Source organism: Barbus barbus (genome assembly GCF_936440315.1).
Source record: "Barbus barbus genome assembly, chromosome: 4".
NCBI lineage: Eukaryota > Metazoa > Chordata > Actinopteri > Cypriniformes > Cyprinidae > Barbus > Barbus barbus.
In genome coordinates this window covers 24,406,592-24,423,333 of record NC_136732.1, presented here as the reverse complement: position 1 = coordinate 24,423,333, position 16,742 = coordinate 24,406,592, and the positions used below count along the sequence as shown (strand labels likewise).

The 16,742-nt window shown below is 38.9% G+C and overlaps 2 protein-coding genes across 2 annotated transcripts in view; one reads left to right on the top strand and one right to left on the bottom strand.

Moving 5' to 3' along the window:
• tbcd (tubulin folding cofactor D) overlaps window positions 1-16,742 on the top strand; it is a 51,065-nt gene that overhangs the window by 12,794 nt on the left and 21,529 nt on the right. Inside the window, exons 14-23 of the mRNA XM_079408663.1 lie at window positions 4,847-5,003; window positions 8,949-9,006; window positions 13,018-13,047; window positions 13,198-13,283; window positions 14,283-14,363; window positions 14,440-14,513; window positions 14,630-14,747; window positions 14,822-14,882; window positions 14,974-14,996; window positions 15,097-15,128. Coding sequence (XP_079264789.1) covers window positions 4,847-5,003; window positions 8,949-9,006; window positions 13,018-13,047; window positions 13,198-13,283; window positions 14,283-14,363; window positions 14,440-14,513; window positions 14,630-14,747; window positions 14,822-14,882; window positions 14,974-14,996; window positions 15,097-15,128 — 720 coding nt within the window. The remainder of the gene's footprint in view (window positions 1-4,846; window positions 5,004-8,948; window positions 9,007-13,017; window positions 13,048-13,197; window positions 13,284-14,282; window positions 14,364-14,439; window positions 14,514-14,629; window positions 14,748-14,821; window positions 14,883-14,973; window positions 14,997-15,096; window positions 15,129-16,742) is intronic.
• On the bottom strand, window positions 7-3,863 carry LOC306864577 (zinc finger protein 750-like). The gene is made up of 3 exons (XM_079408673.1): window positions 3,504-3,863; window positions 1,206-2,484; window positions 7-1,054 (listed from the first exon to the last, which is right to left on the bottom strand). Exons 2-3 carry the CDS (start codon window positions 2,435-2,437, stop codon window positions 433-435), a joined length of 1,854 nt encoding a protein of 617 aa, XP_079264799.1. The 5' UTR covers window positions 2,438-2,484; window positions 3,504-3,863; the 3' UTR covers window positions 7-432.

Here is a 16,742-nt window from a genome sequence, read left to right as displayed (position 1 = left end):
ATACTTTGTTGAACAAGATCCTTTATTTTTTTTAAATGCCACCACCCTGCTCCCTTCAATGATATATTACATGTTTTGTCAAAGTGCACAAAATTCTCAGTGTACAATCTGGGCTGCCTTTTTCTTCCAATCAATGCTTAATGTTGTACACTAAGAATATTTTGGAATCATCTATATTTACATTTATGTATTAGGCAAATGCTTTTGTCTAAAGCAGCTTACATTAAAGTTGTCAGTTCATGCGTACCCTTGGAATTGATCCCATGTCCCCTGAGCTCTAATGACAAGCAATTTTACAGACATAAATAGAATGATAATTGAAGACTTAAATGTAGATGTTGGCCGTCTTCCTGTAAAGTCTCTTGAGTACTGATCTTGAGCATTGCTCCTTTGTTTTTGTGCAGCAGCAGTCCACACTTTGAGATCTCTGAATCAGCAGTTTTGTGACCTCTTTTTCTGAGTTCGAGCAGGTTCTTTGACCTTTGCTCTTTTTGTAGTGTGCCTCAGAGGTCTACTGTTTACCCGTTTTTGTCCCAGTGCCCGTCTGCTCTGTTTTGGTGTGTCTGGAGTGTCTTTGACTGGGCTCTTGTCTGGGGAAGGAAGACTTTGACTGTTCTGGCCCTCAGTTGTTTCTTGTTGGCCAATAGAAGAGTCATTTATAATGTCCTTTGAGCTAGCTAGCTGACACAAAGCAAAGGCAGCAGTGTGCCTCTGGTCACATTGGTCTATTTCTTGTTCTCTGGTTGGAACAATTGTGCATACCTCAGCATTTATAATGGTTTGTGTTTCTGGAGTTTCGGAGCCTGTGGTACTGGGCAAGGCTTGGTTGTTGGACTGTGCCCTGAGGCAGAGGTTGAGCGGTGCCTCGTCCTGACTACTTTCTGAATCATAATGGAGCTCTCGGACAGGGTAGTGGTGTGTCATGGTGTTGCTGGATACGGCCCGGTCCCTCTTGGAAAGGTTAAGAGGACCTGGCTCCTCCTCAGTTTCTTCGTCTTCCTTTTCTGATGAACTCTCACGGCTTCTTGTGGAAGCTGTGGTTTCTGGTTCATTCCTAGAAAGATAATGATATCAATGTTTGTTTGTTTTTTCCAATTATGTAAAGAATAGTGTAATCATTAACTTGTTTGTGGGCAACCTAACCATATTTTATTTTATTTTATTGTGATGTAAAGTGTTATTGGGGCATTACATAGTTTACCTACCTCTCTTTCTTTTGTAACATGTTGTCTTGAGTTTGTACACATGATTTCTTGGGTAAGATTTCAGTTGCTGTAGTAGCCCCTGGATCAGCATGCTGTGATTGATTGACTGGGAGTGACTCCCCATGAGAAGCATGTCTAAATGTAACAGGGATCCGCTGGGTTACATCTGCAGTACTAGGCCTGTCTGGAGACCCGGAGGCGGCAAACCCTTCTAAAGGACTCTGGCGAGTACTTTTGTCTACTGTACTGTGCTCCTGGAAAGCCCTGTCTTCAGGAAGTCTGCCATAAGAGTCAGGATGAGATAGGGGAACTAGATGCCCTCCGTACTCGCGAGGATAAAATCTGTTGCTATACACATCCAGAGGAAGATACCTGGTTCTCTGTAAGGACATGGACAATTCAGGGTGTTGGTAGAGGCTGTAGGGTAGCGGTGGACCAGGTATAATAGAATGGCCATATCTATAGTGATAAGGATGGAGAAGGGAAGCACTAGGTGGGACCAAAGGTGATGGAACCAGAGGTCTCTGAGTCTCTCGAGGTGTGAGTTGGTAGGCTGGGGTGTTTCCTTGGTTGTGTGAGTAGGGTGTGTATAGAGAATGCAATGGCCTCTCGGGTACAATGTATGAAGGATAGTCCGGTATTAGAGGAAGAAGAGGTGCTGTGGAAGCAGGTTGAACCCATGGTGCCACTTGGTGGTAAAACTGAGGAATGGCTGAAGATGATTGATCGTCTTTGTGTGGAGACCGTGAGGGAGCTTCGTTTTCACATGTTCGTGCAACCGGTGAGAAAGCTGAAGATATTTTGTTCTGTCCAATGGCCATGTCCGCATTTTTGTCCCTGGTCTCACGGATTGGCTCAGTGACATCTTTAGTGACCTCCTTGATGGGACTTTTAGGCTTTTCTCTTGGTCCCTTACCCATCTCCTCTTGTTCAACCTTGTCGTTGATCCTTTCTATTGGTTTGCTGGCCTCATCTTCCAGGGGTGGCTCTTTACTCTTGTGGTTGAAGGGAAAATTATGCTGGGAAGCTCTGGGTGTTTTCCCAGTCTTTTCCATGCGCTGAGACACCAGAGAGATGGAATTCTTGCACAGGTTATACTTCATGTGGTTGAAGAGATGAGATTTGATGTTGCAGGTGAAGGGACACTGGAAGCACTGATATTTGAAAGATTTGCCAGGAGGGCGGGGAATGTAATGGGGTTTCTTCGGCTTTCTTCCCACAAGAGTGTCCATACTGGTGCAGTTGTTCAAATCCAATGCTGCGTGGTTTGTCAGCTTATCTGGCAACAGAAATAATAATAATAATAATAATTAACCGTTCTACCACATTCTGGAGCAAAGCGGCATCTGTTTGTTGGGTCAGCAAGGTAGTGACCCAATAAAAAGTAAGTTTTCAACTTGGCTGTAACTGTTCTGTATTGTTTGTCGGCCTGCGTGTTAGCATGACATGCTCTAGCTGCGCTGCCGAAGCCAGGGAAGGCATGTAGGAACATGCTCCCCTTTTTAAAATCTGATGGCGTGGGAAACCACATACACCTGTTTTCCATGACCTTACCTGCAGGATACAAACTCCAGACATTTAAAATTTGATCTCACTTACACTGTAAATGTAGAGAAGCTACCAGAGCTATTGGAATGATATTTAATCTGTTATAACATTTGTAAACAATTGGACTGCTTCAGTGCTTGAAGGAAATTACTTGGACAATTCTGCACTACAGTCAGGATACATAATGGTCCGGTAAGTGTGCAAAGATTTTGAGGCCTGGAGGTTTGTATTGGGAAGCAGAAGATTGAAAGAAAAGAGATTGCCAGGCAAGTTATGCAGAAAGTGACTCCGCCTTAAGGGAACCTGTTTGTCACAAGCTGTCGCAAGAAGTGGTGGCTCAGGTTTTGGCTCCCATTTTTCATACGAAACCGCTCCCTCCTCAAGGCACAAATTAAAAGGATTTTGTATTGTGAAATTTAATTTTACTGTTTTATGTCTCGTTTCCTTGTTTCTTGGTTCTTAGTCATGCTTCTGCGGGTACACCGATAACTTGTGATTTCAGCATAATAAGAGACTTTGGATTTCTTTGGTTATTAAGACATTGACTGAATATTATATGTACAACCACATGGCAAATACTTTAGAATATTTTCTACCAGATGTAGTCTAGTAAGTGGATCTATAGTCAGCACTTTAGATCTACCCCTGAAACACCTGCTACGAAGTACATCAGCAATTCAGCCTTTACAAATGCTAAAAGTACACGAGAGCAGCAATAAGAAGAGTTGCCTTTGGAAATTGCGGCCTTACCTGTATTTAGACTCTATGTTTGGGATGTTGGATGTATCGTCGATGGATGTATGTCCACAGTGCACCTCCTGAATCATATGATGGTACCACAGTGGAACAGTTTGGCCGACGTGGTTGACCTTGAGAGCGGTGTCTGTTCGTTTAGGTGCTCCGTCTAGTTTCTGATGAGTCTGATGAGTCTCTCACGTTCTCTCTGAGGTGTTGACTCTGTGGGGTGGAGTCTATGCCCAAGCAGTAGAGCCCTGAGGCAGCATCAATGTGCCTGATATTAGGCAAGCCCCAAGCAACGATACGTTGCTAGTTTGCCTCCTCTCTCACCTGCTAGTGAGAATCCACATGGGTGAGAAGCCAGGCAAGACTGTTTGTGCCTTTTGTTTGCCTGAATGGTTGAATTAGCCCAGGAGTGGTAGAGTTAGGTGTGAAGCAGGTTTGAGGATGTTGTCAGAGGGGTGTGGAGATATTGAGGACAACCAGTGTGATTGGCATGAATCCAAATGTGCTTTATGCCTGATGTGAAGTGCTTTTCAGTATGGTTATGAAAATGCAGTTATTTTTGCCAGATCTGGATCTTTGTTTAATTTAGCCAAATTTAATGGAAGATTTTAGTGTTTTGAAAAATTGATTCACATTTATTTGTATACACCGCATGAATCATAATCTCAATTTTGGCTCCACCTAAGATTTTAGAAGACAATTCCTTATAATGAGGTTCTTCCAAAGGTCAACCATCAATACTCTCTCCCTCTTGTGTGTTTGCGTCTATTTATGCACCACTCACATTTTATTATGAATGTTCGGTAATCTAAATCATAATTTTATCTAAAAAAAATGTAAAAGATATGTTTTAAGCAATTAACTTTTATAGATGCATTAAATTGATCAAAAGTGTCAATAAAGACAATTATAATGTTCCAAAAGATTTTTATTTCAAATAAATAAATAATGTCCTTTTGAACTTTCTATTCATCAAAGAATGCTGAAATCCTGAAGTATCACGGTTTAAAAACATTAAGCATCACAACTTTCAATATTGACAATAATAATCATAAATGTTTCTTGAGCATCAAATCAGCATATTAGAATAATTTCTAAAGGATCAAGACTGGAGTAGTGGTGCTGAAAATTCAGCTTTGCATCAGAAATAAATTACATAAAATATATTCAAATAGAAAACATTTATTATAAATTGTAATAATATTGGACAATATTGCTGTTTTTTGTTGTATTTTGTTGTACAATAAACTGTATTTTGATCAAATGAATGAATATATGAATCTTTTGAAATATTTTGGATTACAAAACTAATTATTTTTGTGTGCTAATATTTTGTCTGTATTCTACAGTGGTGCCTGTGATTCTAAAAGCCCTGATATATGATGAGAAAAGAGGCGCATGCAGTTTGGGATCGAATGTACGAGATGCCGCCTGCTACGTGTGCTGGGCTTTCGCCCGTGCCTATGAGCCAAATGAACTGAAGCCTTATGTCAACCAGATTGCCAGGTACGAACCCACCACCACCACTTCAGCCACTGTGCTTTACTGAGACAAGATGGGCCAGATTTACTAAACAGGGCAAACTAGCGCGAGAGCGCAATTTCAAAACAGCGCCGATGGATGTGGCAACTTCTGCGGGTGATTTACTTTATGTTCAGATTCAGATAATGTGTTCTTCAGGCATTACAAATAAATTTAATATGCGTTAACATACTCTCCCTTCTACCACACGCTCTCTGTTCTCTGCGGTGCCTCGTCCTAGCAACAAAAATTGCAGCCATTTCAAGCACAAAATAGTTAAAGACATGCTTTTTTTGGCCGTTAAATAATGGTGCAAATACCAGTAATTTGATGAGTGCAAATGTTAGTAAATCGCGTTGCGTGATTCATTTTAATACTCTCCTCCCATAAATTTTGCGTCTATTTTAATGCAAAAAGATGTTTTGCGCTGGCACAAGCTGTTAGTAAATCTGGCCCTATATGTGTTCTTTATGCCATTTATTACATTTGCTAATTAAGGCACCAAATTTTGATAAATAGTTTGTCTTATGCTGTGCTGTTCGCATTTAATAAAGTCATAACTTTACTATGTTATTCATTATTTTATTTTTGCATGGATCAGGTCTAAAGTCTTAAATTATATGAATATATGAAAACATTTTTTTTTTCTCAACCCTTGATGGAAACTGACTCCTGTACGCCCACTGACCTTTCTTAGATCTTTGTAAAGATGTTTTTGGATGTTCTCCAGGATGAAAGCGCTTTCCATCAGAACCAACTGTGGTGAGAGCTGATCTGATGTCAGTGATGTGTGAAAATGACAGCTCAACCTGGGTGGCTCTGTTGACCTTATGGTTACACATTCTGTCCAATGAAAATACCTTTTTTTTGTAAGAGAGGTTTGGAGCTGTGGAATTTGATTAGTGAGGCTGCAGCCCCCATACTGAGGACTCCTTGTTTTTTAGTCAGCAAGCCTTACAGTTTGTGGTAAATGGACCTTTTTCACCAAACTACCTGGTAATTATTTTAAGAAAATTCCTGTCACAGCAAATTATATTTGAAAGAGAACTGCTGTTTGACATAATTCCATCTCATGTTCTATTTTACTTTGTGAACATCTATGGAGATTTTTTTAAATGAGAATTAAACTTCCAGGAGGAAAGTTAAGGCTTTTATTATACAGTAAATGTACAAAAACGCTCAACAGCCTCTTCTCGTACCTGTTCACCTGGCTGTAGTTATTTACTGCCTTAGAACCAGTTTATACATCTCTCACAGCTCATAACCTCTCCCTACTGAGGATATACAGTGTAGGCTGTTGGTCTAGTAAATTACCAAACTTAAAGTGGAGTGAGAAGCAACAACCATAAACTGTACACAGAGAACAAAGAGGAGAAGATACTGCTTTGCCAAACCTGACAAAAGATGATAAACCTCGTAAAGCTAATAATTTAGACAGAAAATTAGATTCATATTTCACCCCAAAATCCTTTGTGTGTGTGTGTGGACAAGTTGTCCACTGTAGAAAAATAACACCGTAGAAGCAAAATTTAGTGTGTGTTATATCCCAAGCCTTATGAATGCTTTTGTGTGACCGTGAAACCCGAAATATGAATTGACCGTCTTTATTTCTGCCAAGGGTCTAAAATGAACTGCCATTTCAACAAACATTGACACAAGTTTCAAGACAGCATTATTTAATGGATCCTTTTCAGATTGCTAATGTATTTTCTGTGGTGTTCCATGAGAAAGTTGTCTATTTGCTTTAATTGCGGTGGTTAGTAGTATTATTACCACTCAGACTTATGGTTAGGTGTTTGCTGTATTTAACTTTGCTGCGTAATTGTATATTGCAATTCTTCTACTAATTCTACCGTGTTCTGTTTGTGTAGTGATGTAGTGGTGATTCAGCTCAGCGAAAGAGTTTCATCAGCAGAAAGCATTTTTTTCCCTCCCAGGTTCAACAGTAAGCCTTTCAGTCACCATAAAAACATAATGATATTACGAGAATGACAGCTGAAAGATGCTCCGCTGGGCCCCCCCCTCCCTGTTTGGGACAAGTGTGGGCCTGTGTGTAACTGACTGTGCACTTTGCATTACTCCTTCAGTTTGTTGGCCCTCCCCATAACTTCCCTCCTCCCTATCCCCACGGTGCTGCCAGGTTTCGTCTGGTGTCGTGGGTTTCGGTCGCCATTTGGCACCCAGGCTGTAGGCCTGTCGAGTCTTGTTCTAATTTCATCAGCAGTCAAAGGTTGTTTCTATGAGCTTACTGATGCTTTCAGAAACTGTCATTGCATGAAACTAAACAGTTTTTTTTTTTTTCTCTATTTAGGAGAGTGTGTGTATACGTGCGTGCGTGCGTGTGTGTGTGTGTGTGTGTGTAGATATATGTATATATATATCTCTGAAGCATGTGACACTTAAGACTGCAGTAATGATTCAGAAAATTCAGCTTTAATTATTTTAAAAAACAAAACAGTCATTTTAAAATTGTAATACTGATTCACAATATTACAGCTTTTACTGTATTTTTGGATGAAATAAATGCAACCCTAGTGAACATAAGTGGCTTTTTTCAAAAACATAAAAGAAAATCTCCCAGACTCTAAATTTTTGAACTGTAGCATATATGCAAATATTTACATAAAACAAAACCGATCTTTAAGGGGAATATATCATCTATGGTCCCCTCTGGTCTTTTGGGACACTTTCCCCTAGAAAAGTTCCCTCAAAAATTATAATAATTTCATTATTTACTCAAAATTGAGTAAATTAACCTGTTTCAAACCTCTTTCTTCATAAAAGGGAAAAATACTGGAAAATTTGTATTGTTCGGTTTTTTATTGCAATTACAGTAAATGAAGGCTGAAGCTTCAAATAGGATGCAAAAGCACATTAAAATTACATTCATCAGGTCTCTTTTGTGCATTCATGTGAAATGAAAAGTAGCAGATCCTGGTTATGAGCGAACTGAATCTTTTCAGTGTGCAAATCGGTTGTGCAGTTTACAAAACCGGTCTAGATTCATTCACGAACCTGACTCAAGTTATTGACTGAGTAACTCAATGATCTGGTTGCAGTGGATAACAGTCAGTATAATGAATGTTTTCAGTGAATAACAACTATTGGTTTGTTCTTCGAATAAAGTTGTCATATGACTTTAAAAGCCTTGGAATTTAGCATACAAGATTTATAGGCCGCCCCAATTTTTAATATTAAAAGCTTCAGTCTCCATTCAATGTAATTGCATTTTTAATGTTTGATCAGTACAATTCCTCACAATTTCTCATTTTGTGTTCATTGGAAGAAAGTGTGTGTCAAAGGAAGAACAATCCCTTTAAGCTTAAAGTAATTTAAAGTGCACAGGCAGCATGTTTCGATGGTTTCCTGACTGATTGCACAATCGCAAGAATGTAAGACATTATTATAAAACAATAACATTGACACGTCTTGCTCTGCATGCATGTTCAGTCTCTGTCCATTTTATGCTGCTCCAGGCCACTATCAGTTGTTCATCGAAACCAGCACGGCCGTGTTAAGCCCATAGGGTTGTGCGTGTGTATGTTTGTGTACTTCATTCTCCCAGGCTGTGAGTGACAGTGGGAATACCTCGCGGGCACGTTCACACAGCTCGACTGAGGAGGAGGAGTGTTGGAATAAAGGGAAAAGAGTGCAACAGGCTTATGGGGCACTGAAATGATAGATGATTTTTGAGATGAGAAGTACACGCTTGTTTGAGATATGCCTCATCACTATGGGTGAAAGATCTGAAGGTTTAGAGTACATATTTGAGTGAAAGCATTGAATGCGTGTCACCTCAGGCTGTCAAACTAATGAGTTCAATGAATGCCAAGAGTTAGGATGCACACAGTTTTTTGAGAACAGTTGTCCTAATTAATTTGTTGTCATTAATGTGTCACTAATCATTCTCATTTGCCTGTTCCTTCACAGTGCACTTGTCATCGCAACTGTATTTGACAGAAACATCACCTGCAGAAAGGCCGCCTCTGTGAGTTAATCCTGGAAAAACTCTTTAAAGCTGAAGTGTGTAAAAATTTGGTACAAACGCTCCATCTGTTTTTCATTAGTCAGAAAAGAAGGTAGTTCAATCCTAAACTGGCAGCATTGGTTAAGTCAGTGTTACATCAGTTTCACACCACAAGTGCACGACTGGGGCAGTTGTGGCCTAATGGATAGAGAGTTGGACTTGCAACCTGAAGGTTGTGGGTTCGAGTCTCAGGTCCGGCAGGGATAGGTGGGGGAGTGAATAACCAACACTCTCTCCACCATCAATACCACGACTGAGGCACCGAACCCCCAACTGCTCCCCGGGCGCCGCAACATTGGCTGTCCACTGCTCCGGGTGTATGTTCACTACTGTGTGTACACTTGGATGGGTTAAATGCAGAGCACATATTCCGAGTATGGGTCACCGTACTTAGCCACACATCACTTCCCTCCCTCCCTTCAAATAAGAGTGTTCACATCAGAAGTGTGAGCTACATCTTGTTTCAGATGTGAAGACTTTTATTTGTTAACATAGGGCCCATATGAAATTCATTTTTTTTAAATAATTTTTTTTCCATTTACATTTTTCTGGACTCCTTTTTCATGGTTCAATTAAACGTTATTACTCAGATCATATGCCTAATTAATCAAAATTGTGAAACTTATTCAGTTTAACATAAATCTATTAAAAGTTAAACATTTTGGAAAAACTAAATGTTTTATTTTTTTCTCACGTTCTGTTTTATTGTTACCAAAGTATGTGTTTAAGCATGTCTAATTATTTGAATGCATAAAAACGACTTAATTTATTACAATTAATTTTTATAATAGCCCTATAGTGTTGTTGTTTTTTAAGAAATTGTTGTGTTTTCTAGTTACCAATGAAGGCATAAAATATAAATTTAATTTATCTTTCAATCAAATGAAAGTTAAATGATTTTTTGACAAACTAAGGTGGTTTACTATTAAAATGAAAACATGGAACAAATATTGTGGGATTATTTAAACACATACAGTCATTTAAACATATACAAAATAACACAAAGTGAAAATAACATGGTATTTTTGGGTTATGGAAACAATAGTTACCATGGTGAAAATACAATACTAACATGAACTGTTAATGAAACGTGGAAACTGCTCCTGAATAGAATGAATATCATACCTTCAAATCCTTCCCAGCTAACACATGCAGTACCTTTTATGTGATTTATCGGTACTGTACTTTTATTTCACGCGTTGCATGCTCGTAGTTTCTGCGCTTTAGTGAAGTGATATACAGCATAGCGCCGCGCTCGCGCGTGCTATTGAAGAGTGCTATATCATGGTATAACATCTGGCAGGACAGGATAGTTTGTTTTTCTGAGGTGAGAGACTTTTTATTTCATAAGTTACGAAAATAACGATAGAATAATGACACTGACATTAAACTTGTGAACATCGCATCTGACCGCAGATATTGAAATGGGACAGCGCGTTTTTCTCAGGCACTCGAAACTGATAGAAGTGTCAACAGCTTTCATGCACGTCTTTTAAAATAAACATCAGAAAAACATTAAGAATTCAGTTTTTTGTTGTGGATGTCGTTTCTTTGGCCGTACACTCCGCGACCCACGGTCTCTGGTCGCAACCCACCAGTTGAGAAACACTGCACTATAGCATACATGAATCTCCTCGTAGCAGATCTATACAGGTGGAGCTGGGGAAGGTGAAGGGTTTCTGAAGTGCACCACAAACTGCTACAGCAAAACAAAAGCCAGGTATTTGAATATTGAGCAGTGAGCTCATTGGCTACTGATACAGGAGAGAACCACTCAGCTGTGCCGTGAGATAATGATGTCATTAGGTCAGATCGAGTTAGACCTACGAACTGCGCCATATACAGAGTTCTGGCATGAAACTCTAGATGGCGCAGTCTGATAGTTCTAACTCAATCTGACCTAAAACTGAAATTTCCTGGCTTTTTTCATTATAACAGAGATCTAGGGGCTATGTAACTACCATAAAAAAACAGTCAGTTTTTTTCCGTCCTTTTGCCAAACCCCCAGACAGCATGGCGTCCATGAGCAACAACAACACGGAAACATGTCGAAAAGGTTCACTTTAACGGACGAAACCAGACCGGTGTCCTAACATTTTATCCTACCCATCAGATTTTCTTACCGGAGCTTACTGCGCATGCGCACATCAATATTTTGTTCTTTTTCTCACGCTGAACAACAATATTTAATGCATCTGCATTACTGTAAGGGGTAGGTTTAGGGTTGGGGTTGGGGTAGGTGTAGACGTTAATAAAACAAAAATCTAATAGGTAGAAAAAATTATTTATTGCTGGTTTCTGGTAGCTGTATCCCACCGCGAATATAAGACATAATTACTGTATCTGCATTACAGTAAGGGTAGGTTTAGGGTTGTGGTAGGTGTAGACATTAATAAATCAGACTGTTACTATGAGTAGATTACAGCTAACATGTATAGTAAACACAAACTCACTGTGTCTATCTAGTCATGATGAAGATGTAAATACATTTCAATTTCAGCAGGCAACTATTTTTACTGCTACAATATTATTCCAGCCACAATTAATCACAACAATGTATACAATTACAAATGATTATATATAAATCGTCAGTTTGTTGTTTTACACACATGCACACAGATATTATTTCATACACGACAGTCTGAGATGCAAGAAATCTTCAGACCGCCCATAACAACAAAAGACAATACTTAATTGAACCTTTTCTGATAAGACGTGTGTGCTGCAAACGCAAGCATTTTTGACGATGGTTTCCATCCAGTCTGCTCGTTTTATTGCGTTTAACCACAGCTGTCATCGGTTTTTGTCTGGCAGTGGCAGCAGGTATTACATCGATTCTGGCACCCAACATCACAACAAGATGATATTAGCTCCTTATGTAGCCGAATCTGCGCTGGTTTGAATGGGCCACCTCCAGAGCAATTTTCCCTTTGTTTTGCTTACAGCTTAGCGCAGTGACGTAATCATGACGTCGGTCCTACATGACCCTAGTTACCTGTGGTTGGCCTAGCAGTGCGTCACTCAGAAAACAACAGGCCAATCAGAAGATAGGCTCATGAATATTAATTAGACAGGCCAAATCGACCTGTTTTTATCAGAGCTCATGAGAAAGGAGCTGTAAAAATATATTGAGATGGTTTTTGGTACTTATACCACAAATATATATTCTTAAGGACATCAAAACCTAAAATAAAACTCCAGAAAGGTGTACAATATGGGACCTTTAAAGCATGAAATACCGAATTTGAGTTTAATCTGGGTATTTTATCAGCAAAGTAATCATTAAACATTTGTAAACATTCAAAAAATATAAGCCATTTATATTAATGTGATTCAGCGATGAAGGCCATTATACTAATGTTGTCCACACTAGGGAGCCACAGGATAGCAAATCCTTCAACATCTCCGCTCAAATATTGAAAATAATTCAAGAAATTGAATTGTAGTAATAAATTCCATATCAACTCATTTTATTTTCATTAAATTTAATAAAGCCCAATATAAGTGTGCAAAAACTGTAATCTCCTCAATACTTATTGAATATTTCACATCCAGCTAGCCAACTCTATCCAACATCAAAGTTCAAAGTTTGATGTTCAAGCCAACATCAAAGTTCGTCTTCGAACTTTAGCCTCTAGTTATTTCACTGGAATACACTTGAAACTCTAATTTTTCTTCCCAAATCCTTACTTAGGTCTGTCGCCTTGTCATGCCTTTTTTTTTTCACTTCCAATACGCATTTACTTTCTTTACTGTGGAAATGTAAGCAAAAGTAAGTATCATCATTAACTTTTGGAAGTAATATCTTTCAAATTTGGTAAATGATCAAAATGTTTGTGCAGTGCAACATTTGGATAGGAGGAAGTATTATAACAGAAAAAATTACACTTCAGCTTTAATTTCACATAATGTAACTGAATACATAAGAACTTACAGGAAACTTGATATTTGTGTCGTTTTCTCTGATTCTAGGCTGCTTTCCAAGAGAATGTGGGCAGACAGGTACAACGAAAGAGAATATACTTACATAAACACCATTCAGATCCATTATAAACACCTGCACTGATCTGCGGTGCAACAGGCCGTGTTTTGTGAAGCCTGCTGAGTCTGTGTGTCTCTAATCTGATCCTTGGAGATATCCTGTCTCCACAGGGCACCTTCCCCCATGGCATAGACATCCTTACAGCGGCGGACTACTTCACGGTCGGTAATCTGAATAACTGCTACTTAACTATCAGGTAAGCAGTAAGAAGATGACAATGTGTGACTAAGAGCTGTTTTGGCATGTGTAATTGAACCCAATTGCTCTTCATGGTACACTGTGTTAACATTACAGCAGCAGGTAGATCAGTCATACACCCCAATTCTCAGAACACTTTAGTTCAAAGCACAGTCACGGTATGTTTTGAATGCATCAGTGAGTGGCAGCGGTTACGCTGTCGTGTCTTATTTCCCACCCTACAGAAAAATGTCACCATTTGACGGAGACATCTTAATGTATTAAAAGAGCAATGTGAAAAATGCTAGCCTTAGGGAGCAAAGAGCCATACTGAAGGCTTACTGCGCAGCCCGCTGTTAAAAACCATGAAAATGTTGCTTTAGCTTGGATGGGTTCACCCAAAAATGAAAACTTCCTGAAAAATACTCACCCTTAGGAGTTTGTTTCTTCATTGGAACAGATTTGGAGAAATTTAGCATTATATCACTTGCTCACCAATGGATCCTCTGCAGTGAATGGGTGCCGTCAGAATGCGAGTCCAAACAGCTGATTAAAAACATCACAAAAATCCTCAAGTAATCCACACAACTCCAGGCAATCAATTAATGTCTTTTGAAGCAAAAAAACTGCATGTTTGTAAGAAACAGATTCACTTTTAAGGCATTTTCAAGTTTATTTTCAGTCAAGCTGAGACCACCTCATTCAGGCTATTTTGAACTGATTATTTTTTGGTATAGATCTGAGCATGATTGGCATGTTCGTATATGCCTAATCGAACAAAACCAAGGGGTAAAAATGTGCCAGATTCAGAAACAAATGCTTCACACGAGCCTCCAAAATGCACTTATATATGACCATCCACATACATATGTATACGCATACAGAATGAACAACTCATAACAGTTGCCACTGACATATGTGTCCTAAAGTAGCAAAATCAGGCTGTTGATTTCTGACAGTCAGAGATGGTGGAAAAAATGCTGTGTAAAACTAATTTACAACTGTTTTTTTTTTCCAGTGTCTACATCGCTGGTTTTGAGGAATACACCAAACCCTTAATTGACCACTTGGTGGCTATGAAAGCCAATCACTGGGATGGGTAAGTATATGTGTACTGTTTAATGTGGATTCGTTAGTTTTATATTTTTAACTGAGGCTGTATTTGCTTTTATCAGGGTGATCAGAGAGCTGGCCACGAAAGCCCTGCACAATCTAACTGTCCCGGCTCCTGAATACATGGCCAACACTGGTGAGAACAGCTCCATATGTCTGTTAATATATGCCAAACTCAACACATCTCTTTCACCTCTACACAAAAAGACCAAGTGAAATTTTGTGGCATCTTGTCTTTCTTGATGATTTCAGTTTTACCCCAGCTGCTGCCCATGGCCACAGGCATGGATTTACACAGCCGTCACGGAGCCATCCTGGCCTGCGCTGAGATCACTCATGCTCTCTATGAGCTTGCAACCCAGAATAATAGGTTTCACCCTCTTTTCTGTTAAAGCTTTGCCTAACCATGCTTTTATTTTATTTAATGCATTTGTTTCCTTGTAGTCCGGTGACTGACTTCCTGTCCTCTGACACCATTGAAGGCCTAAAAAACATCCATCAAAAGGTCTGCATAATTAGTCTCTTGTGTTATTTTGTAAAATATATAAAAAAAGCAGTTTATTGCAACTGATCCTTCATATGTGCCTTCACTTCAGCTTTCTGAGAAAAAGCAGTACAGGTAAGCACTTGCTTCATCACCTGGCAATAATCGACATCAAAGCTTTTTAGAGGCACTTATTTGTCTATAGCTTGTAACTGATGTTTTTGTTTTACCCTAGGGGATTTGGTGGAGAGCTAATGAGACCAGCTGGTGAGAAACTAACAATCATTTACAGTTATTCTATAGACTTGATTGTGTTGAAATGATAAACTAAATTATAAAGCAAGTCTCATTACTATTATAACTCGGCCTGTGGTAAGAGATTTAAGCAGACCTCAAAATTTAGCTTTCTGCTGCAGACATGAATAAAACGCCAAATTGTGCGGCTTGATGAGGAGAGGTGTGTACCACTTCTAATACAATTTTGGCCTGCCAGACCATAAAAAGGGTGCAGAAAATCACTTAAGGTCATTGGACACTGAGAAATTTTCGTATGCGTTTTTTCATATTCGTCATCCTAAAAATTAATCACGCACAGAAACCTTTAAAAAAAATTGTTGATGTCACGTTCGAGTTCATGAGTTCGCCTACCAATAGTATGAGAGGAGCACCGCTTTCACTCTCAACCAAACTAACATTACTAGCCATCAGAAGTTTTTGCTCTTATAAACACGAGATGCGCATAATAGCAGAGGAATGTAAAAGAAGTGGCTGCGTCTCGAGCGTGCGACACATTGGAAAAAGCTGCGAGGCGCAATTGTCAAAGATGTCTATCTAGCGCCATATTTACAGAGAAAAGCTATTTAAAAAGCAGCAGAGCTTTGTAAACAGCTCAAAATAATTACGTCATCTCCATAAGAACTATGTGATTACCAAACAAATGTACCAGTAGTTTTGAAAAGGATTTTAATTTACCAGTAAAGACTGTATGTGTGAAAGGGGCTAAACTCTTCCTCTGCATATGCGGTGAGTTTACGTTCATCTGGGAAAACTGCAAAATCATTTTCAAATTTTTTTTTTGTTTGTTTGTTCGCCAAATAACCTTGTGTATGTGTCGACCCCCGCAACCCCCCAACCCTCGGAAAACCCCTGGAAATGGTCTTTACATTGAAGTCATATGCTGCAGTAACATGCTAAAACCACTCAGGGTAATTCTATGACGTTTTGAAAGAATGTTCCAAATGCAGTTCTTGAGAAATTCTTAAGTTCTCTAATGTTTTCTTAAACCGTGTTTTTTATTTCTCTCTCTCTTTTCGCTGAAGTAAATGCATCCTGTAGTGCTGTTACAGAATTTTGAAAAGCAGTACTTGTGCACATTCCTAGTAATATATATATATATATATATATATATATATATATATATATATATATATATATATATATATATATATATGGATGTGCAACAGCGATCGAGTACTCAGCCGTGACAGCGATGATCAATCATGAAAGCGATGATCGTGGAAAAAAAATCTGATTGGTTATAGCAGCACCCTGAGCTCTGATTGTTTCGCTTGCAAGAGCATGCAGTTCAAAGTATAGACATGAGAAGAGACAGAAGCTTGGTTTTGAAGTCATGTAGTGATATCTGGGCTAGGTACATACATATCTGATTAATCTAATATAGGATGCGTTGGGATATTAACATTTATTTACATGCAGATGAATGCGCTGCATATTACCAGTATTTAGTTTCATGCTCAAATGCAGAGTTATTTGAGACGGTCATATTGCTTTTAGACGTTTCTTTTTCAAAAATACTGATCCTATAATAATGCAGCAGTGATTTTTTTTTCGTCATATTTGTTCAACAGTAGGCATACTTAC

Coding starts and splice junctions, on each gene's coding strand:
- LOC306864577 (XM_079408673.1), bottom strand. CDS start 2,437: ATGGACACTCTTGTGGGAAGAAAGCCGAAGAAACCCCATTACATTCCC. Junction 1,055..1,205: donor ATGTTACAAAAGAAAGAGAG/GTAGGTAAACTA, acceptor TTATCTTTCTAG/GAATGAACCAGAAACCACAG.